This window comes from Furipterus horrens, unplaced genomic scaffold (assembly GCF_987537825.1).
Source record: "Furipterus horrens unplaced genomic scaffold, mFurHor1.1.pri manual_scaffold_2, whole genome shotgun sequence".
Lineage (NCBI taxonomy): Eukaryota > Metazoa > Chordata > Mammalia > Chiroptera > Furipteridae > Furipterus > Furipterus horrens.
The window spans coordinates 57,272,009-57,295,945 of record NW_028327172.1 but is presented as its reverse complement, the minus strand read 5'-3'; the positions used below and the strand labels follow the sequence as shown (position 1 = coordinate 57,295,945).

Genomic DNA, 23,937 nt, shown 5'->3' with positions numbered 1-23,937 from the left:
TTACTCATTACTAAACCTTATAAACCTAGAAGCTAATAAGGTTATGATGACTGAGAAACTGAGTCACAAGACCAGTTCTTTAGTACACAGAACAAATGGACTTTCTGAATATGCTAACTCTAAGCTCATACAATAATGTTATCTCTGTGAGATCTAGAATAAGGGAGACTAAGGAAAAATACACTATTTGTGCAGCTCCCAAACATAAAATGGATAGGTACCAAACACCAAACAGGCATGCTCACTCACAGATTATCTTCACATTGAAAGAAGCATCTGATTAATTGGAACTATAGCATCCACACTTGCACATCACCCCAGGCATTTATTTGTGTGGTGGGGCAGTGGTGGTGTGACATCCTCTGAAAACCAAGTTCATTCTCACATAGTCATCCCAGATATGGAGTATTTGGGGGGAAATTGCAGTGAATGGACAGCAATAATACCTGAGAAAGTGGAAACAGGGATATTATTTTATCTCAGACATGAGCCTTTTATAGATGAGTCAGAGTCCAAGCCAGAACTTGTATCAAACAAATAAACAAACAAACAAATAAAAACTGGATCCCATTTTTGTTCCCTGAGAGGGACAATGATAACTCCCTTAGAGGCTATCAGCTAAGAATTCATAAGCTATTCTATCTGGGAGGGAAGATAAGAGGTGGTGTCCCTCTGTGCACACTTCCCAGGGCTACCTGTATTTCCTTCACTATTAACGATGCCATTTCTGGCAGTGACATGACTACGAAAAATTGCTTCTTTATTATTACAGTTGCCAATGAATCGCCAAGGTTATAGATCTACGATCTAATTTAATGAAGAATCTACCTAAAAGCCTTTGCATCTTCTGATTTTTTATGTATTATTCTGTCAGTGATAACCAATAAAATTATCCAATCAATCCTTACTTACAAAGATTTATGGTTCTAATATTTTCAAAATGTTTATGAAGCAAAAAAATTTTTTTCAAAGTTTCTTCATATGTTCAATATGACCCAGGCAAAGAAGCACCTTATCTAATTTACAGTTCAAGAACAAAGGAACCATGCTTTTCCTCAAAGCTAAATTTTTAAATGGGCATTAAAAGTTTCAGTGAATTGGCATCATTCAGATGAAGGAAAAAGGAATAAAGCCATCAAATGGAGAGGTAATTCAATGACAAAAATAAAAATAAAAGAACTTGAACAATTTTATCTTCAACAATGATGTGTAAACAAAATTCTGCACTAGAATCTCGAGTTGAGACCCAGCTCAGTAAAGAATTATGTACAAATAAGGACAAATCACTTGTCCTGACTGTCTCCATTTCACCAGCTGTGAGATAAAGGGGTTAGATTAAATGTTTGCCGAAAGCCCTTCCAGTGTTAACATTCTGCAAAGCTACCAGTGGGGTGTGTGTGTCTGAATTATTATTATAATCATCTCAAAATTCATCTCAACCCTCAACAATATTTAACCTTTGGAGAAAGAAAATAAAACTCATTTAAAAAGTAGGGTCTATATTGACATTTCTGGTCTTTCCAAACTAAATTGTTGTTTTGATAAAATCACAACAGAAAAGGTGTGTTAGGAAAGCTATATTTCCATTTTTTAGAAGTTAAACTAGGCACATAGATTATGAATTACATTGAAGGTCTTTCAACCAAAACCTGATTGCAATCACATTTTAAAATAATTGATGGAAAACTATATCATAACCTAAAAGTGGTACAACATTACAATATGTAGGCTAGCCTGAAGACAATGTTTTAATGATGTCACATTACCAGTACCATTTATTGGTACATGTTTCCCCCAGAGCATCACTGACATGTTTTTTTGGCTAGACTGAATTAGCATTCTATTATTATTAGATGGAAATAATAAATTCAAGATCCAGAGCAAACAGAAAAGGGAGTGGGGTGTGAATAGCATTTCATAATTAATCAAGGGAGGCATTTTGGCACCTCATTTTTACAAAGAAGCAAAACTGTGAAAAGTTACAAGTGTTTGCTATTTGTCCTCATGCTATATATTCATAAATAGTGATATAGGTACAATTCTAACACAGATTCATCCATTCAGCAAGCAGTCTTTGAGCACCTATTATGTGCTAGGCATGTTGACAGGCCCTGGAGACACACAGTGAATTTTCAAATAAAGTCAGCAAAAATTGTGGTGTGAAAATTCTGTAAGTCATCCATAAAGTACAATATACATAGTTTTGTGTATAAAATGCAATCTATCATTATCTTTCTCAATAAAATTAAGCTAGATCAAGGGGAATCACAGAATAATGGAATACATACAAGTGTATATTTTCAAATCTCTAGCTACAGAAGTATGGAGAAACATTTAAAATTTTTCTTTTTGCCCACAGCACTTATTCCATTTTATTTCACGTTTGAATATCAAAACTATTAATTCACATTAACACATTGTTTTTCAATTTTGAGGTTTAAACATTATAGTAGTATCCCGTTTGGGGGGAGGGTTAAAATTTAAAGTCATTGGGATGAATATGCTTATAATGGACCATCTTGAAAGTATTTATTATTGCTTGTAAATTTATGGTTAGCTGGGTAATGTCTGTGGTTTCAACTGGGGTTTATTATGTAATTGCAAATAACTGTGGGTCAGGAAGGCGGTTGGGTGGCTCTTCATTGGGTACTCTCACTACTTGAGGCCAAGTGGCCTGAAATGGCCTCATTAAGAAAACCTGGGTGCTTTTATCCTTCACATGGTAATGACAGGGTTCCAAGACAGATTAGGAAAGGAGTCCTCACGTACACCAAATTCTATTGGCCAAAGCAGTCGAAGGTTAGTGTGGCATTAGAGTGGAAGGAAACTATCAAGATACAGAGCAAAGGGGATCATTAATGGAAGTCATCAAAGCCAAACCAGTACACCTTCCACACCCCTAAACAGGTGAGCTCACATATCCTGTGCCATAATGGGCACATGTACCAAGGTGTGCAAAAGTACTGATTCAAAGAACCCCTCAAACTGACTCCTTTCCAAGGACTAAAAAATAATTGAGTCATTGTATGTTTCTTTCCTCCATGCAGTTGAAGAGCTAATGTTGTCTGCCTTAATTTTTTTCTTTTCTTTTTGTACTATTAATCTTTTTGCCTAAAACATCTAGGAAGAACTTCTGCATAATACAATAAGCCACAGTAAATACACAGTCCTGTAGCCTACAAAAATCATGAATCAATGGCAAAGCACATGTAAGAGATTAACCTGGAAGCTGAAACCAAAGTCTCTTTTTGTTCCCTGGGATTCTGTGAGAGCATACATGTTCTCAAAGGAACATCTTGTAATAGCTTCCAAGAGGATTGAGTCACACGGTACTGCCATGTTTAAGTATAAATAAATAGGCAATTTTTGAAAATAAGACATCTTTTCATAGACCTCAATGCCTCATGTGAAAGTAATTGAAATTGTTTATATTCTTGAAGAAGGAGGAATATCAACTGAGCAAAGGAAGAAAATTATAAGGATATGGGAATAAATTTGGGATACTGGAGCTGAGTGATCAAGGCCTAGAAAGAATTATTCCAACCCAACCAGAAAAAGGTTCAAGTTAAGATTTGGCATTGTCATTTCACAAAAATTCCAGCAAGCACCAGGCAACAGAGAACAAGTCAATCACCTAGGAGTTCCTAACAGTACCCAACAGAGCTGTAATTTGTTAAGCACTTTTCTGATCCTGGAGGTAAGTTTTACCTTGTGAAACTTCCTACCACACTGCTCCTACACTGATGAATTGTAGGAAGTAGCACTTCATAACTTCATTATCCATATACCTGATTGTGATTGAGGCAATATAAACACTTCTTGACTAAATCACATTAAACAGTAAACCAAATAGCATTTCCTCCAGTCTTTGAATGTCCATATTCAAAATTTGTTATCTCCTGAGTACTGGTGTTATCATACAAACATTTTGCCAGAATTTGTTTCTGGCAAAATTTCCATGGCCTAGTTTTGGCAAAATAATTAAATTTGCCTAAGTTTAACAGTAGAATATTTTGGCTTAGTTTTTTTTTTTTTTACCCACAAATAGAATGTTTTCTTTTAATTGTTCTGTTGTAATATATAGTTTATGCACGTAATACATACCTTCAAATATTTGCCTGCAAAAGTTATACTGAATACAAGAAAAGTAGGTTTCATTTATTCTACTCTAACCCCTAACTACTTAGGTTTTCTCCCCAGAAGCAGAAATTGTTACCAGTATTGCTCTGCCCTGAGAGCAATTCTATAAATATCCAATCAAATGGCTTTTATAAATTAAAAATCCATACCATATACACAGAACTTCCCCCTGATTTTTTCACTTAAAATGACCTTGGAGATCATTATGGTATCAATAGAGAAAGTCTCATTAACTTTAATAGCAATGTAATAACATATTGAATGCATCATGATTTTTTTATTTTATTGGATTACTATTGATGTACATTTCACTTTAAAAAAAAAAACAGTTAAATTAGTAAGCCAGTGATTATGATGAGCATCTCCCACATAGTGACCAAGCCTTACACTTCTGAATCTGGAGGGAAGTTCCTAATGAAATTTATTATTTTTTGAGCCAAACCAAAACATATCTTTATCCTTTTTTTGCAAACATTTGTATTTTACTTTCACACCTCATATTTTCTCATTCCCTTTATGAGAAATCCACCCTTTCTTAATTTTCACCAAGTGTCAGTGTTCTTCCTATTAAAATTCAACTGTAAAATTCCATTTCCTTCTCTAAAATTTTCCCCATTGCCCCCATCATCACAGAGTAGAATGTGGTTTTGTTTCTCATACAATTTACTTTAGAGGTATATTTTAACTCCTTGTCATCTTGAATCATTGTTATATTAGTGCATGCTTAATCTACTTTGTCAGATTGTATGCTGTCATTCTGAGAACAACCAGAGGGCCTTTCATCTATTTGTATTTAATAAATATGTGTTGTATAAGTACATCCTCAGAGAGCTGATGCTGTTGGATTCTGCTATATTATATTAGGACACTGAACTAGGAGTCAGTAGCTATGCGCCTTACGCCTGGATCTGAAATTGCTACTGGGTATTTATTGGATGAATTATTTAAACTCTTAAAACATTTTTATTTTGAAACAGGAACAAAATATATGGACTATCTGTATCACTGCTCATTGTGAGAATCAAATGAAATAGTGGTTTTATAAGAAATATCTCAGCATTAGAGAAAAAATGTCAAAGGTCTCGTACTCTGATCACCTATACATTGTTCAAACTCTCTATATATCAACATCTCCATAAGTAAACTATAAATTTATACATGAAAACTTTCAGAGGCATAGAAGTCTCAATCAATATAGAGGCCCATTTTATGTTTGTGTCATCCTGAATATTATTAATAAGAGCGACTACACAGTGAAATCCATATTATGTCACTTAATAATAAAATTTTGCTATATCTTATTGGTGATTGGCTCCCAGTTTCTGTAGCAGATTTTTTTTTTTTTTTTGGTCATTTCATTAACTTCCCAATAATCAATCCCACATTTCACAGGATTAGATTGTCTGGACCACACTGATAGTATTATTACAGAATTTTTAAACCTAAGCTAATCCTCACAGTGATTAAATGAGATATAAAAAGTGTTATGAACCCCTTTTTGGTGTTCTATAGTTTGTGTAGTATATGCAGTTTGTTGTCCTAGATAGAATGTTGCATAGTGAGTCTCACCATTTGGGTTCCTTAAACTCTGTAGGTCAAACAAAAACTATCCCAAACAACTCTAATAAATAATATTAACAAAAAGCATTTTGAAAACACAATATACAATAAAAAGGGCTAACATTATTATTAACTGCTATAAAGTCTCAGCCATATCTTCCTTCCTCACTTTAAGCGTAAAGAAGCAATACATTTCAAACTAACAATGAATTATTAAAACTTACACTTTCTCAGTGTGTTTTATATAAAGATAAAATTAATTCACACATATCTCAATTTCAGATTTAACTACATATTCAGCTGAAACATAGTTGTAAGACTAAGCTGTTTCATCATTTTCTATTACAGTATACCTGGGCCAGAACTAGCTGCCTTTACTCCTTATGTGTATTTATGTATACCTCTCTTTATCTGAAATAACAGGCAGTTGGAACATGTTTAAAATCTTTAAAAAATGTGAGGTATTCAATGAAGACCTAGAAAACTTAAAAATCTCTAGCATCATTAGAGCAGAAGTACAAATAATGTAATACATAATCCAAAAACATTTCCACTTTGCCAAATGATGGCCACATGAACAGCCATCTTAAATCTATGTTGCTGTATAGATATGCCACCCAGTCCCTTATTTATTAATGATACATAATAGGGTAACTGAAAAGATCCCAAACAGTTAAAAATATCTTAGCCTTTCAGAACCTGAAATTTTCACTGGGAAGCCGTTGAGTTCGTAATAAGACATACTTGACGAATGTAAGGGAATCTTACCTTCTGTGTGCACAGCTGACACATAGGTCCAGTTGTATCTCTTCACTATGTCCACCATGGCCCGTGCCTGCTGGGCATCTGAAGGCACAACCCTCATGAAGTACTTGAACAGAGTTTTGTCACTCAGATCCATGCTTGTTGCTGAGTAAGCAATCTGAGGTATGTTGAAAAGCTGGAGCAAGTTTTGGACCTGAATGGCAACAGAACTGGAACCAGGCCCAATGACCCCAACTATGGGCTTTTTGGAGCGGAAGGAAGAGGAGGAGCCATCCACACAGCGCACCAACCCTTCTTCTTCTTCTGAAGAAATGAGGGAGTCCCTTATGAACTCAATGCTCTGTTCTAGGGCCACAGCCGAATGCCAGCAGGAATCCCTTATCTCGCAGCCCAGTGTGATGTTGGGCAAGAGTGTGGGGTCTGAGTTGATCCTTTCCAGGGTGTGCAGCATGGCCTCCACCCTCTGAATGCCATACTGTTCACGAACTGCCCCACACTTCCTTTCATGGACTTTGTCCACAGTGGGCTGGTGGTGAACAGAAAACAGAGCTCCAATAATGATGTCACCTGGCATGTGAGCCACCACCCTCCTCTCGCTGGACTGTGCACTCCCACGGACATCTTCTTTCAAAAGCAGGACTGACAGGATCAACAGAAGGACCATTTTAGGAAAGGAGTTCAAGCTAATGAAGATAGCATGGTGGGGAAAATTTAGGAGAGTCCTGATAGATTGAATCAAACAATGTCCTATGTTGAGCAGTAAACCAAGAAATTAGCCAGCGATTTAGAGGTACTCTCTAAAGGATCTCCATGTCCCCAGGTACCATTCAGTTAGATGTATCCACGTGATCATGGTCTTCCAAACCTGGGAAGAAAATAATATAGGAACTTAACAACGTAAGTGCCACTAGTTGGGGAATTTCTAATGATGTATATGCTACTAGATAAAGAGAGGACTTTTTCATGACATAGATAATTTGGAAAAAAAGGAATATAAAAATATTTCTGACTATTCTTTGTCTCTTTTGTGAATTTTGTGATGTGATGAAGCAGCTGATATAGCTTCTTGATCCTACTTTGCTTAGATTAAGATTTTTTTCATTTCTTTATCTGGAATAAAGAAAATTTAATTTTATGTGTAGCAAGCCGAACCATGGGCTCATGTGGAGGTGAAAGAAAGCATCTTAAAAGCAAAACTATGCCATGAACAGAAAATCTTAGGGAGTATGAATCCCAAAATATTAAACATTGGTGATACCTGGGTGATCGTATTTTTTATTTTAAAAATGCTTTTTGTTTCTTTCCAAATTTTCATCATTGAGCATGTATTAATTATGCAATTACAAAAAAAAGTAATTTAAAGAAAGCCTACCTATCCCTTCTTCAAATGCAGCATAAAGCAAGTTGAATAATCTTCCCAATAGATGTGTTGTGTCTAGTTTCCATATATGAAAGAACAAAAACAAATGAGGTCATATGGGTATTTCCAAGTTAAATGAACTACAGGAAGAAGGGAGAGGGTTAGGATATTACAGAGTAAAATGGTCCACAACAGGCAGCAAGCATAGTGACATAAGGACCAATTTTGGAAGAAAATATTTAGGTTTAAATTCCAATTATGGTATCAAGAAGTATTAGCAAATTATTTAACCTCTCGTTACCAGAATTTCCTCATCTGAAACATGGGAATAATGTGTGCTAAACTGCCTTTATGGGAATCAACATGAGATATCAATTATGCAAATGCTTTGTATATTGATTAGTGCTATACATATTTAAGGCACGGCCTTTTTCTGTTAGTAAATTTCCAAGGGCATTCTGTGACTAAGTAGTGAGGAACAGAAAATTCTTTGGCAACTCATTTGGTCCTCCAGAATCTTCAAAGTAATTACAAAGTCTTATAATAAAATTCACAGTAATCAGACTTCTATCTCTGATCCAGGGAAAAAAAAAACATATTAGGAAGACTCAAAGGGCTGAGAGAAGGCATGTTTGAAACTATCCTTCCAAGTGGAAACTTAGTATAGCTATGAATATAGTTATTATTTCAGGTTAAACTCCTTGGAAAAAGAAAAAAATTTCCCCAGATTTCCTACAGAAAATTCTAGCATAATTTATAAAAGGGAACTGACAAATTAGTGATTTGGGTTATTTAAAGTATTGTATAAGAGACTTACTTTGTATGTTATCATTTCTGCCAACCAAGGGTCTCAAATTGTTTGAAAGTGACTAACTCCCTAAACACCATCTTTCTAAGACAGGTGATGCTTCTTCAGGAATTTAAGCAATTGTGGTGCTTCTCCAAAAATACTGATGGTTTTCAAAATGCATCAGATCTACAAAACTTCTAGTCCAGACACAAAATTAATATAACCTGAACCACATTTGTAATCACCCTCACTCTCATTTTCATTGTTTTCTGTGCTGTTTCCTATATAACAGAGAAAGGATCCCTCTCTCTCTATAGTGCCAGACACTTAAAAAAAAAACCTCAAATAACTAGATCTTCCAGAATAACTAGGTATCTGGCAATGTTTAAGAGAAAAAAAAAATCAGTTTTGATATGGAAGTTGGCTTTGTAGACAAGGGGGAAGGGAACAAACACTGATATTAATTTTTTTTCATTTGTAACCCATCTGAATGGTCTCAAGATTTCTCTTCATTTTGCTTAGACCAAAGACAAGGACCAAGGCTTACTCTCATGCTCATGTGAGTTCTACTGCATACAAAAGAAACAAAACTGAATTAAAAGGAACCACAATTTCTCATTAAATCCAGAATATTAGTAAGTAAACTCAATAAAAAAACAAGGCTTATTTTTATTATATAAGAGCATCAAAGTGTTATGAGAAACTAGAAGTAGCCCATCAAACTGATGAAACTAAAATATCAGTCCCGAGCATTTTATTTGTTGAAGCTATTTTAGGCAAACTCTGTATCTTGAGACATAGTGTATATAAGTGATCTTAAAACACAGTGTATATAAGTGATTAATAAAATTTAATTAACATTTATGTATAATATAATATGTTGTATATTATATACGCACATTCTATTATAGCTAAATTAATTATTTAACTCATTGAACAAATACCTATTAACTACTGAGTGGGAGAGACTAATATATCAAATAAGTGCAATGATGTGCATTGCTAATAACCATCAATATCCTTCACTGAGCACCCATTATGCACCAAGCATTTATTCTTCAATGCCTTTAACAAATACATATGGCATGGCTAGGCTATGACTTTCTCCTGAGAACTAAATATTCAAGAGAGAACAAGTTGTACATGTTTCCTGCGCTCATGGGGCTTACAGGTCAGTACTCTAAAGGCCACCTTAGCTGGAACCTGATAGGTGCAAAGAACAATAAAATAAAGGATAAAAATCTTTGGTCTTGTGAAAGTGTGGCTAGGGCATAAAGAGTGGGAGGGTAGTACTACAAGATGAGGTATGGAAAGCTAATAAAGGGCTGACCATATAGATTCCCAAAGGCTCTTAAAATCCAATTTGGATGTTAAGTGCAACAGAAAGCCAGATGATTGGCACAATTCAGTGTTAGAAAAGATTGTTCTAGCTTCTCATTGTTCTGGATTGTGGACTGGAGAAATCTGATTAGGAAACTCATACAAATTTAGGTAACAATGATAGTGGCTTAGCTGTAATTGGTGAGAACAGATATGGAGAGAAGAAGACACAATCAGATCTATTTTGCAAGTTGAATGAACTGGACTTTCTGATGGACTGGACATGGGCAGTAAAGGAAAGAGTAATCAGGGTCTACTCCTAGGTTCTGAGTCTAAAAAAATTAGTATAGTTAGGTACCATTAAAAGACATGGAATAGACATGGAACAGACAGAAACAGACAAGGGCACAGGAAAACTCAATAATTTTCTTTTCAACATGTTAAATTTTAGATGTTTTTGAAGCATCCAGCTATAGGACATTAATAGGATGTTTTTCTTTGTCTTAATCTGTGTTTTCTAAGTTTCTGAATTTGCTATCAAAACATACATATTATTTGTGATTCTTTTAAGTGTGGGATTGAGGAATCTGCCTTTTAAATCTTTGTCCCAATCTTTCTTGAGGCGTCATTTCCCCTCAATTTTCTCTTCCTTGGGAGTCTGCTAGTCAGGTTAAATATTTGTCTCCTCCAGGAATACACTCCTCTCCCAAATGGTTTTCATCATGCTTCTTCTGATATCTGATATGCATTGAATTCAAAGACCTTTACAGCAGAATGTTTAGGAGCATGGGCTTGGAGTCAGTAGACCTGGGTTTGAATCCTGGCACTGCCATCTCTTGGCTGTCTACCCTTTGTCACTTAGCCTCTCTGAGCCTAACTGGAATGAGAATAGTACCTACTTTAAAAAGTTTTAATGAGGATTGAATGAGATACTATATTTAAATAGTCCCTTTATAACATCTTCCCAGATCCCTCACCTTGTAGCATTAGCTCTGTTCTTTGAACTCTGATGGAATTTTTATCCATACTTTCTAATGATATTTATTACAAGGCCAAAACTGTCACTATTTATACACATTTTGTTTTCCAATAAACCTCTTGAAGGTTAAATTTGTGCCATATACAGCATCTGGTAAAATCCTTGTACAAAATAGATGCTCAATAAATTCTTCAAGTGAACAAATAAAGTGAATTGCCTCTACTTACCTTTCTGGTCAACTACCTGACTAAAGTTCCAAAATAGTAACCCCTTCCCCACCACGGAAAACTGAAAAATAAATAATGAAACTTCCCCTGTCCATTGGGTCCAGGCAACAAAGGACAAAAACAAATAAACAAGCAAACAAAAACAAAACAAAAAAAAAAATGCAGAAATTGACCAAGTAGCAGGGAGAAACTTTTAGTGTTCCCCATGGCTTTTCAACCTATTAAGGAAAACAGCAGCATAGAACTAGAGAGAGCCCTGTAGATGATTCAATTAACTGAAACTGATAGAGATTATATAATTTTTAGCAGGTCTGGAACCAGAACCCTGAAACATTCACCTCAAAACCCAGGCTAATCACAGTCTACAACTTAGCATCTAGTCTTTTATAATTTTCTAAGCATATAATATTTTATACACAGATATTTTTATTTTAATAGAATATTAGTATAAAATCTGTATCATCACATATTTTAATTCTTCTCTATATAATGTACTGTAAAGATTTTCCATATTAATTCATTTTGATGATGGGAACAATGATAACTATAATTAAAACACACACAGGGCTTACCAAGTGCTAGGCACTATGCTTAGTCATGAGTATGAAATGTCTATTGTTTGTCATTAAAAACTATAGGATAAATAAATTTATGCATATTTTACAGATGGAGGATCTGAGGCTCAGAGAGATAGAATGCTTTGGCTAAGATTCCAAAGCAAGTAAATAGCAGAGCTAAGATTCACACTTAGAAAATCTATTTCTTTTTGATAGTTGCCTAGTATTAAATTATATGTGTGAACCAACATTTATTTAATTATCTCCTATTGTTAAATATTTATATTGCTTACAGATTTTCTTTCTTTTATAAAGTGTTTCTCTTGTGTTTGAAAGTATTTCTGTGAGACAAATGCATGATATCAATGTCATAAATGTTTTCACATTTTATAATCTATCAGTTTAGGTTTTAAAAGGCAGCATTAACTTCACTCTAAGTCCTTTCTCCTTAAGCTCATCAACTCTGGGTACCACACAATATTCCTTCCATGAGGACCTGCTCTTTCTTGCTTCTATACATGTTCATAGGTGAGGCCATTTCTCCTTAACTATCTCACCACCAGCTTCATTGGTTCATTTAATGTGAATTTGGTAGAAAGAAAGGAGGGGAAATAATAATACAATATTATTCTATTTTCAGTGTCCAGACTTTTTCCATTATGAATCCTACTTCAACCTAAAACAAAATTACTGCAGGGAAGTCTGATAACCCCCATTTCATACATCAGGAAACAATCAGAGTCTCAAAAATAATAAATAATTTGGTTTAGGTTATAACTCTGAGGTAGTAGGAGTTATAGGTTAGTAGAAAAAAATAAATCATGTTTTTGCTATAGATAATGGGCAAGAACTAATATAATGATAAAACGCCTTCAAATGTTATAGATCTACAATCTAATAATATTAAAACATATTCAATCAAAAGTGGAAAATGATGGGAGCTTATATAAATAGTGCAATTTATATGATATATTGTTTCAGGGTCCTATTTTCAGAAATACTGGACTTCTTTATTCAATATTATATTTCTGGGTTCATAGCATAACAAAATTAATCACTAGCCCATTATAGAAAATAATGGACATATATTTAATATGCATAGAAGTATTTTGTTTCAGGTCTCATATTGTATCCTAAATGAAAACAAAAAAGAAATATTGGTGCATAGAGCTTTCCGTAACTGATAACTTGCATCATAACTAGATTCACAGATCACGTTATCTTTTGTTTTCAACATCTTCTGAAATACTGACCATCTTTCTGGCACAAATGTCTTTTATATAACTTAATCCCCACACAAGCAAATCACGCAGCTTACGACATCAACACTAAAATGACTTCTTCTGCCTGAGCAATGCCTGAGCAATATCCTCATCACAAATAGTCAGGGGTATCAATATTGCATATGCCATGAAGGCCTTTGATATATTTCCTGAAAACAAGCTCATCCCATAGATAAGAGACACTCTGAGGTACAATAATATCAAGAGCTTTATAGTCTGAAGAAAGCCCCATTGTTGTAGTTATCTCAAGCACACATCTATGACCTGGTAAATAAGAAAGTCCAGCACCCCCTCTGTTTAGCCCAGGAGAAAAAATATGCCACATTTTAACTGAAAATGCCTAAAAAACAAACAAACAAACAAACAAAGGATCTGAAATGAGGTATAAAAAGAAATCTGTGATTTTATGCATTAATTAAAAGATGCTGGCAGTAGAATAAAGCTCACTAAATCATTGTAAATCATTTTAAAAATACTGGTTTAGTAGTCCATGAAGACCAGAAATAACCTTCTATGGAAAAGCAATAAAAATGATGTAATCCACTGTTAGCTAGTCTCAATTTAATTATCAAGCAGGGATTATAGCCTTCTTCCTATTTTGCAGCCTTCAGCTGCTTTCTTGTTATTTATGGCATACCTCTAAAAACTGTAAAGCATTATTGTGCATATTAAATTACCTATCATCAGGTGCCTGAAAATGTGGTTTTGCATTTCTAACTCAATCTCCGGTTACTAATCAACACCTAATACTTAGTGAATGCCTACTTTATGCTAAATAATGTACTGTGTAAGCATTATTTTAATATAAGACTCACAACAAACTGAGGTCATTATCTATATTTAATGTCCCTAGAAATTGAAGTTTAGGGGTGAAGAATCTTGCCACAAATCTCATATCTATAATAAATGGCACAGTCAGATGTTACCAACTTTCCTGGTTCCAATGTCAACATAGTCAAATAATAATGTCTCCCGTAGAATTAAACAGGTTATTTGGCTAAACCTTATGCATTGATTACAAAATATCCTGGAGACTCTGTTTTCTATCAAATTCTTATGTAATGCCAAATCAACTACATTCAGAAGACAGACAAAACAAATAAATCTAGGTAACTAGGTAACTGTTTCTTAGGATAATTTAGATTAAGGTTTCTCAACCTGAGCTTTGCTGATATTTTGGACTAGGCAATTCTTTTCTGTGTGTGGGAGGAGGGCACAGAGGGCTGCTGTTCTGTGCACTGTAGGATGTTTAGTGGCGTCCCTGGTCTCCAGGGGCCAGTAGCACATACCTCCTCTAGTTGTGATGAATAAAAATGTCCCCAGACTGTCAAATGTCCCCTGCAGGTCAAAGTCATTTCCAGCTGAAAACCACTTTTACATGAAACTCATTCTGGTAAGGTTTACATAATCATCAAAAAGAACACAACTAAGAGCCAATCATTTGAATATGTCAGCTCTACAGTCTTCCTGAAACCTCCAAATAACTCTAAGGAAAATAGTTTGAAATAGACTTGTATTCCTTCTTTACTTTGCATCTATCTTGCTTTTAGCTGCAATTTCATTTTGAGAAATACAGATTAAACTGTAAACATCAATGTTAATATTGCCTTACATTTAATTAGCATAGTTCTGATCATCCACAAACTACTATAAATGAATGTGAGAAGAATATCCTATAATATAATTCACTGTTCCAAAGGGTATTTTTAATATAAAGTGCAAAGTTCATTATAATTTTAACATAAGAATAACTTTATATATAATTTATAAGTTAGTTTTTCAAAATCTTGTTTTTATTTTTTAAGTAATATAAAATTATAATATTTACTTTTCTTTTGGATCTTTAAAGGGTTCTACTACATTACTGTGTATTAAGACAAATTAATTTAAAAAATATTTTTTAATCATTCCTCTGCAAAATATTGTAAATGTAAATAAATAGGCAGCATTATCACTGCAATGCCCATAAGTGCCACTATGATGATAAGCTTTTAAGTTTTCTCAGAATATTTATGCTCAAAAGTTTAAAGCTAGGGTTCTGTTACTAAGTTTATTGTGTAAACTAATAATTAGGGAATTGTTATTGGTTCTGGTATCTTTATAAGATCAACAGAATCACATTTGCATAAAATACATTTTTACACTTAATGTAAATTTCCTGAATAGTTTGACTAAAATAAGAAAAGATATTTGATAAAGCAATTATGTACCAACCCACAGAATTGTTGACAAGATTAAATTCAACAACATGAAAAAAAAAAAGGAATCATTTGATAGTCAAAAGCCTGGACGGGATTAATAGCTATAACAACTATTTCTATACCATTCACTGTGGGTCAGCACTTCACATAAATTTGTACAATTGATTCTCATAATCAGTCAATGAGGCTAATAGTGTTACAACCTGTTTTCCCATTTTTTAAATGAGGAAACACAGACAAAGCAATATGAAGTTAAGTTGCCCAAGGTCACATAGCTATAAGCCACCAAGCAGGGGTTCAAATTTGGGCAAACTTGTGCAAGCATCTATACTGGCAACCATACTACAACTTACTGGAAACCACAATAAAACAATTTCATGATGTTTAACCACATCATACATTGAAGTTGTCTAATGTAATGGAATAAGGTAAATTTGAGTTCCAAAAAAACAGGTATATGTGTATTTTTTATTCTTTCCATTTCCTTGTTATGGGATAGTGGGAAAAAAAACTGTATAAACAACATAAAAGTACAAACACATACCACCCTGTATAATTGCTATGAGGATTAAATAGCATATCTAGTGCTTGTCATGTGCCTGACGTGTTCGATAAATTGTAGTTATTAGAGCAGGGCTGAGACTGCATCGAGATTTTTTTCTTGGTTCCCCTTCTGACTGAAAGCATACATTATTCAGACAAGCTTAGACCTGGTAAAATCTAGATTTTTTCTCTTTCCTTTAAATGTAAAGGAAATGGAAGCAAGACAATGATATAATATATTTTAGAACTATGTTTTAACTGATATAACATAATATCAAGAAGATATTATCTCATTTATAAATAGTTAAAATTTTTAAATCAAATTTAATTTTTTACTTTGCTTGTACAAGCACATCATGAACTCAAAAATATTCCTTTAGGTGTTCTTGTCTTCTTACGCTCTTCTAAGCTCCATTCATTAATGAAACTGATGACTCTTGCCTCAGGACTAAGATTAATATTTCTCTAAATATTAAAAATAACACACCTTTATGAATTCTAGACTGTTTATGCTTTGTAGTAATACACCTTCAGTGTACTCAAACTTTACACAAACTGATTAGCTTTAGCGTATCACAATATATAAACATATATCTATTCATAAAATAGAAGTTAGTTTATATTCTATGTATCTACTAAAATAACATGGCAAAAATGTAAGGAGAAATAGTGAGATGTGTCTCTTTCTTCATTCAATAAGGATGTAAATCCTGGGATAAAATGGTGTCTAATTAAGTGCAATATTTTTCATGATTATATTAGATTTTCTACCTGCAATTTCACCTACCTTTAGTATAATTTGATTTAGTTTTTCTATCTAAAATTTTCAGGCAATTCCATAAAAGACAATATAATAACAATCCTATAAAATCTTCAACGTTTTTTGAAAAAAAATTATACTTGGAATTATTAATATATTTTAGCCAGGAAAGTAAGTATGTTTGAGACAAATGATTGAATTGAGACATAACAATGTCAATAATTAGAGTAAAAACTAAAAATTAGTTACTCAAATATCCTTAAAGTGTGTATATTTTATGTTGGCTGGACACAGAACCTATGAATGATTTTTTCCATTTTCACCTCGATGTTTGTCATCATGCCAGAAGTGTGGAGTATGAAGTGATGGTAGAGGCCTGTGTATACCTATGGAACTAAAGTGAAGAGCTGTGGAAGTACTTGGATTATATAAATACCACTACCACCATTCTTCAAATAATCTCAATACTCCCTTTAATAAATGAACACTGAAGAGTTTGATTTGTCTTTGAACACAGTCTACAACCAAAATATTGTCATGTGATAGCAAAGATCTAAGGGGTGCAATAAAAATACCTAGATTATATATTTTGTCAAGCAGAGTGTAGATGACTAGGGAAAGCTTTTCTCTTAAAAGAAGCAATTCTGCAGTGTCAGTCTACATTCTTCTTCTAAGAAACCTTGAAGGATCTGTCCGGCGTGCTGAAAAGGTTTCCTCTAGAGAAAGCTAGAGACTTTGTGGGATGTGCACTAACCAGATGAGTTCAGGAAGCAGTATTTTCAAGTGCCTAATAAAAGATCCTTTGTAAACAGAAGTTGCATTCATAAAGGACAGAAATTGTCACAACTGATTCTTAAAGGTGTATTTACATAGCTATAGAAGAGAAATTAAAGAAGAAAATTTCCTGTGTACCATGAGGGAAATGAGGACCACAAGGCACACCTAACAAGAAGTAGCATGCCCAAACACTCCAATACTCAAAAGAATGTCTAGAATGTTGTATAACTAAGAGGATTCCACCTAAAATCTTGGCTTATTCCCACTGGGTGAAGGGGCTGCACATGGCACAAGGCAATGCTCCCTTGGCTGCCTCACATGGACAGCAGCCAGAATTAAGGATACAGATTAGCTCGGTCTCTAGGGACTCAGAACAACAAATCAACATGTAGGGAATGAAGAATAAGGTGGAAGGGAGACTCTGCCTTTCCACTAGCCTGTGTCAGTTTCTTAGTGGGAAGGGAAGTGTTGGAGAATCTATCTGCCTGGCTACTCAAGCTTACAGTTCAGCTGAGGCAGCACCAAGATTGTGCCTAAATAAGCACAAGAGCTTGTTACCCTCTTCTCAATTTCCCTTCCCCACAGCACCTGCTCCGGAGGGAAATGGGGGCTGTCGGAAATTCCAGCACCAGTTCCAAGAGCCATCCAGGGAGACTCTTCATGTTCTTCTGTGAGGTCCCAAATGCAGGGTTAGGCTCTGGTCACGGGCTAACCCGCCGGCCTGCCCCGGGTTCTTCCCCCAAGCGTCTGTAGCCTGGGTACCCTCCTCGCCATGCCGCTCATGCTGTGAGTCCGGGGTAACAAGCAGGCTTTGCGTCCGAAGGGAAAGATATATTCACGGGGGAGGAAAAGGCGGGAGGGCGCAGACTGAGGTTCAGAAAGAGGCTCGCTAGACTGAAAGACCTGTGCTTTCAGCACCACCCGCTGTCCCCGCTCTTCTGCAGCAGGCGCCACGGTCTCCGGCCGCTGACGGAGCGACTGGGAAGCGACTCTCCTTTCTTTCCCTCTCTACCTGTGCTTCTTTCAATTCCGATCCCTCCGGTGCTTTGGGGATGCACAGCCTGCATTCTAAATATGCGCATATGGCTTTAGGGAGCGGGAACTCGATCTAAAGGCATGCAGAACCCCTTTCTCAACCCTTGCAGCCGTTCCCTCCTTTACCCTATTGCTCTCACCTTGTCTCCCAACAGGTTTAACTAAGGCTGCCGGGCAAACGGAACAGACTTCAATCTTGAGGTTCTGGCCACCCCTGCCCCACCATCACCCTCTTCCCCCAAACCAAACTGTGGGCTACCCAGCAAGCTGATAGCTAATACATCCTTCCCACCCCAGGGACTTCTGGGCACACAGACACTCAGCAAGCTTACCCCCCTGTTGGCTGTGCAGCGGGCAGTGAGATGAGGTCTAGCTAGCCCCCCATAAAGTTGGGCCTTGAGGATCAGTGGGGCAGAGCCGGCCTCTCCAGTCCCGGGTTCCCCCCAAGATGATCTTAAGCTCATCTCCTGCGCTCAGTGAGCGCAGAACAGCAGAGCTGAGGGCGGTTGTGTGCAGCAATGTCCCTGCTACTGAGAAAGGGGGGAAGGGGAGAGTGCGGAGGAGGGAGGGGTGGTAGTTTGTATTTATAGAGAACAGAGTTCTCAGCGCAACTTTTTGGTGCCACCAAGTGGCACAGTGAGTTCCTTTAGGAACACAGACTTTGGGTTGAATCTGGATAAGGTAAACTAGCTCCACCGCCGGGATGTGCACATGGTGGGGGGATTAGGGAGACACCCTAGGACTTTATTTTTCCCATGTGTGCCTTAATATCTCAACACCTGGGTTGTAGATCCCTAAGTTCTAAGAATGAGTTTGTCTTGAGGGGGAAGGAGTGGGTACCTGTGTCCTCTTCAGACAAGTGCTAGAGGCATCAAGGACACTGGACAAATGACAGATGCCTCCTAGGAATCTAGCAATCATTGTCTCGGGAAGGAGATCCATTCTTTTCTCCCTCTTAACCCCTCTGCCCAGATTACAGTCTTCTCAGATCTCACTCTAAAACCTTCCCGCCATCCTTAGTGCCCAGCCTTTAGAGTGGGATTCCATTCATTTTCCTTTCCTTGTGTTAGAAATGATTCCAAATTATTTCCCAAACCCTCAAATTGAGAGAACTTCACAGCTTGCTACCAAACCCCTTTCTTTAATTGCTATCTTAAAAAAAAAAAAGCATGTGGCTTTAGGCTTGGTGGGTCTGAACCTCTCCAAACAGCACTCAGAACTCCAGGTTCCCTTGGCTACCAGCTAGGTGTCTAATCGTCCTGCTCACCCATTTCTACAGACCTCCCAACATGCATTACATCAAATGCACAGCAGGAACTTGCAAATGCCTTTGATACTTAGGGGGAGGGTGCCCTGAAGCTTCCATTATCTGGATTTTCTGAGTGGTCTTCCTTCCTTGAATGCAGATCCTCAAACACATACAGTCATAGACAGACACTACTGCATGGGACCTTAGTGTCCCAAAACACAGAAGAACCTCTACATTTTGCAGATGGGGAAATTGAATACACAAAAGGTTAAGGAACTTGTTCAAGGTCACACATTTCCCTAGAGACCAGCCCAGGGAGTACCCAAGAGGTAACTGAACGAACACAGTGATACCAAACCTGACTTCCACAGCCCATTTAGTCATATTCAGCTCCTTTCTCTTTCCTCTCTCTCCCCACATCCCTCTCTGACCCCATCTTTGCCAAAGTTCCATAAAGAAACCTAGAGTAAGGATGTCCTCCAAGCCCCACTTGGAGAGCATGAACTTGAGCTTAAAGGTCCAGAGTTGCATGTATACCCTTAAAATGGCCCCCTGTTCTAGAAAAATACTTCTTCCTCCCTGGTAGTGTAGTCATGGAAGTGTCATTTTAGAACTGGAACACTGACATGCATGCCCAACAAGGTCCGTTTTTGCTGCCTCTTTTCCGGGTGAAGCAACAGCAAATGTTTTTATAGCCCCCAAAACACCTAGTGGCCTCAAAGATAGCGAAGCCACCCCTCCCTTGATAAATGCACCTCTTTGTGCACATGCATCGGTATGAGAGTGAAAGAAAGAGAGGTGTCCAAATGCATCCTTTGACTCGGATCTCTATTTGTTTTTCTCCTCATATATTTTTAGTTCGTTTTCTATGGAAACGAGATTAGTTAAATCCCTCACTCAAGCAAATAAAAGCAAAATGATCCTCATAAACCTCTCACAGGAGCTGTGCCGCGATGCTTGGGCTCCTGACTAGAAATTCATGTCTGATTCACACAGCATACGTCCTTGCAGGGTGACTTTTCTAAACTTGCAGGACCTCCTAGCGTCCCTGGCTCCACCAGTGCTCCACCTGCCCACCTGCCCTCCTGGGTCCGTTTGCCCAAGCTCCTGCCCCTTGACTGAATGCTTTCCAGCCCGGTGCTGGGGGAGGGGCTCCAGCGGTATCCTACATCCGTGGTGACTCCAGAGCCGAAAGAAAGAAAAACGCGTTGCGCTTACCAGATGCGCGCCCTGAGCCTGGCGCCCCCAGCCAGCCGCTCCTTGTGTGCTTCCTGCGCTCGGTTAGCGGCCTTGGCTGCAGCTGGAGCGCTAGTGACGGCGATGGAGGCAGCGGTGGCAGCCAGCGGAGCGGCTCCGGGACCCAGCGGTGGCGCTCGTTCTCCCGCGCCAGCGCTTGGAGCACGTGCCGCACTCAGGCAGACGCAGCTGGGAGCGCAGCGCAGGGCTGGCTCCTACTCCTGCAGCGCGCGGCGGGGGGCAGTAGAACGACCAGGGCACAGACTCAGTGGGTGACAAGTGTCTTGCAACCGCATAGTCTTGGGGTTCAGGCGAGGGTACCTTCAGGCTCCCTCTGCAGCTCCTCAGCTTCCCTCCCTGAGCCGCGGAAGAAGAGCTGTGTGGGGAGGCGTGGGTGGTGTGTCACTCAGAGAGAAGCTCGGGGAGCAGGTAGATAATGAGCTTCTCTCTGACGATGGCACTTAAACCCCTGACAATGTTTGGGAGAAGGGGCTTCAGTCCTGGAGGGCAGAGAAAACCGGGAAGTCCGGAACTCTGATTCAGAGGTGTGAATGGTAGGAAAGAACAGTCTCTTTAATGGCGTTACTTGTTAATAATGTCATTTTGCATGCCTGCACTTCTTACAAACGATTCTTTCTACATGCATTAAAATTTCTTCTTCCAAAGCAGTTAAACATCTTTTACTAGGACTACTTCCCTTCTCCCACCACCCCTGTAACTAACACACCAAGATTGCATATCTATATATATGCTGAGTTTATCTTTAAATTCCAAAAACACTTCATTTCTGCCTCTGAGAAAGGGATTTCTTTCAATTAGTTGCATGGCTAAATTTAAAGAAAAAAGACATTGCAGCAATGTGATTATTATAATGCCTACCTATTATATTTTCCTAGCTGAAGTTTGGGCTCTAGGTATCGCAGCAGTTGGATGGAAGATTAAAAGATGAAGACACTGAAGTTGAGGACGTTGGCCCTGATGCATACATTACTAATAAAGATTTCCCACCAGACCCTTGAAAACAAGTCAACTTGTTCCTTGATAGTTTTGGGATTCAACAAGAAAAAGAAAAGTATCTACCCCACCTTGTTGATCTTTACAATGACATCTTTCTTTTATTTTCATGTGTACTCTGGTGGTGGCATTAATTTTTGTGATTCTTTGATTGCAATCCACAAAGCAAGCTTTAGTACTTTGTAGAGAGGCCAGCAAAGCTGTGGTTGACCTTCCTGAATAAGAATGATAAGAAATATGGTGGTACAGATGAGAAAATACAAAAATTACTTAGAGTTCTGAGGAAAATAGAGGGAAACTAATGACAAGATGATTATGGAAATGTAATTGTCTTATATATAAAATAATTTATTAGCCCAATTGGATGAGGCATTGGTGGTAAAGACAAGGTCATAGATTAAGTTCCCCATCCTTCTTCATCAGTTGGAACTGGCTCAAAATACACGAGTGAGCTGGCTGAGCTTAGGAAATAAGTAGTCATGGTGGCCACTTAGTCTCTTAAAGTCTTCAATTTCCTGCACATATTTCCTTCCCTGCTTTCTCTCAGTGTTATGGAGAGGATGGGATGAGATAAAACATGTCAAAGCATGTCAGAAATGATAACACACTCCATAAAGTAATAATACATTGTTTACCAAGACATATCCACTTCCTGGGCTCTAAAAGCTGAAATTTGAAGAACATTCCCCATGTAGTACAACAGTGATATTTTCAGATGAGAGGGAAGACAAAATTATATAATCTTAAATTGCTCACTGACATTTTGCAATATAGATTTACCTCATAACTGTAAAGTGCTGAATTAGGTAAAATAAAAATTAAAAGGAGCATAGAAACCACTAAGTCCCAAAAGTAAGTTCTGCTTGTAAATTGCTCAAGGGTATGCTGTTTGCCTTAAGATGAGCTATTAATCAAAATATTATAACTCTTGTGTAGAATGAAAAAAGTTATTTATACTTAAAAATCGGTTAAGTTTAAAGTTCTGGAATCTTCATTGATTCCTCTCTTCTCTCACCTTCAAAATATATCCAGAATTCTACTGCTTCTAACCATCTTACAGATACCATGTTGGATAAAACCATTTCACCTTTTACCATAGCTTCCAATGAGTCCTTCAGTTTCTTCACTTATTCTCTACAGGTTGTAGTCAACACAGCAGCCTGAGAGTTCCTTATAAGCAGTTAGCTTAATCAAAGCCCTCCCAGAACTTTCCATTTCTCTCAGAGTCAAAGCCCAAATCTTTCTTCACTATTACTTGACCTAATCTGTCTCCAGTTACCTTTCTGGTCTCATTGCCCTAGTATTCTTCCCCTTTGCTCATTTTATTCCAGCCACCAGGACTCCCTTGCTATTTCTTAAACATGACCAACATGCTTTAATCTAATGGTCTTTACATTAGCTGTTTCTTCTGCATGGAATGCTCTGTTCCCAAGTAATCCTTGGACTAACTCCTCTCCTTCAAATCTTGCTAAAATCTTACTTCCCTAAATAGGCCTTCCCAGACTACCCTACTGTAAACTTTTATACTCCATGATCTCAGTGCTTCTGACCCCTTTTACCTAACACTATTTTCTCCATATCTCTTAATATAGGCCAATATACTATGTAATTCATTTACCTGTTTTATTATTTATTGTCTGTCTGTTCCCCTCTCCACCATCAGAATGTAAACTCCTCAAGGAAAGGAATCTTTGCCTGTTTTAGCGATATATTCCAAATACTCAGAGGAAAATTTTGGCACATAGAAGCTATTCAATAAATATATTTGAATGGTTAAATATTTATGAAAGTAGAGGTGTACATGTTACATGCATGCTGCCCTTTATTTTCCTCGCTGGGATGACTGACAGTAAATAATGTGAAAGTTTGCAGGGGATTTGACAGCACTTTTTTCCAACCTGGACACCCTTACATTGTCTTCACATTTGTGATTCATAGAATTATCCAACTCATATTTTAGACTCCAAAAGGCTTATTGCAATAGTGTTTTGCAACTGTATGGTTATTTGAACCCATCAAATAACAGATTATATGTGGTTTTTTCAAATAATTTCTCTGAAGGAAAATTTTTATTCATTTAATGAATACTCGATCAAGCATTATTATTTTGCCAATTACCAATCAAGAACCACAAGAAAATG

At 37.1% G+C, this 23,937-nt stretch overlaps 1 protein-coding gene across 1 annotated transcript in view; it reads right to left on the bottom strand.

Moving 5' to 3' along the window:
* The window catches only part of GRM5 (glutamate metabotropic receptor 5), a 481,197-nt gene extending 474,068 nt beyond the window's left edge, over window positions 1–7,129 (bottom strand). Inside the window, exon 1 of the mRNA XM_090267802.1 lies at window positions 6,469–7,129. Within this exon, the coding sequence (XP_090123928.1) occupies window positions 6,469–7,129 (661 nt within the window). The remainder of the gene's footprint in view (window positions 1–6,468) is intronic.
* Window positions 7,130–23,937: the final 16,808 nt, after the last annotated feature.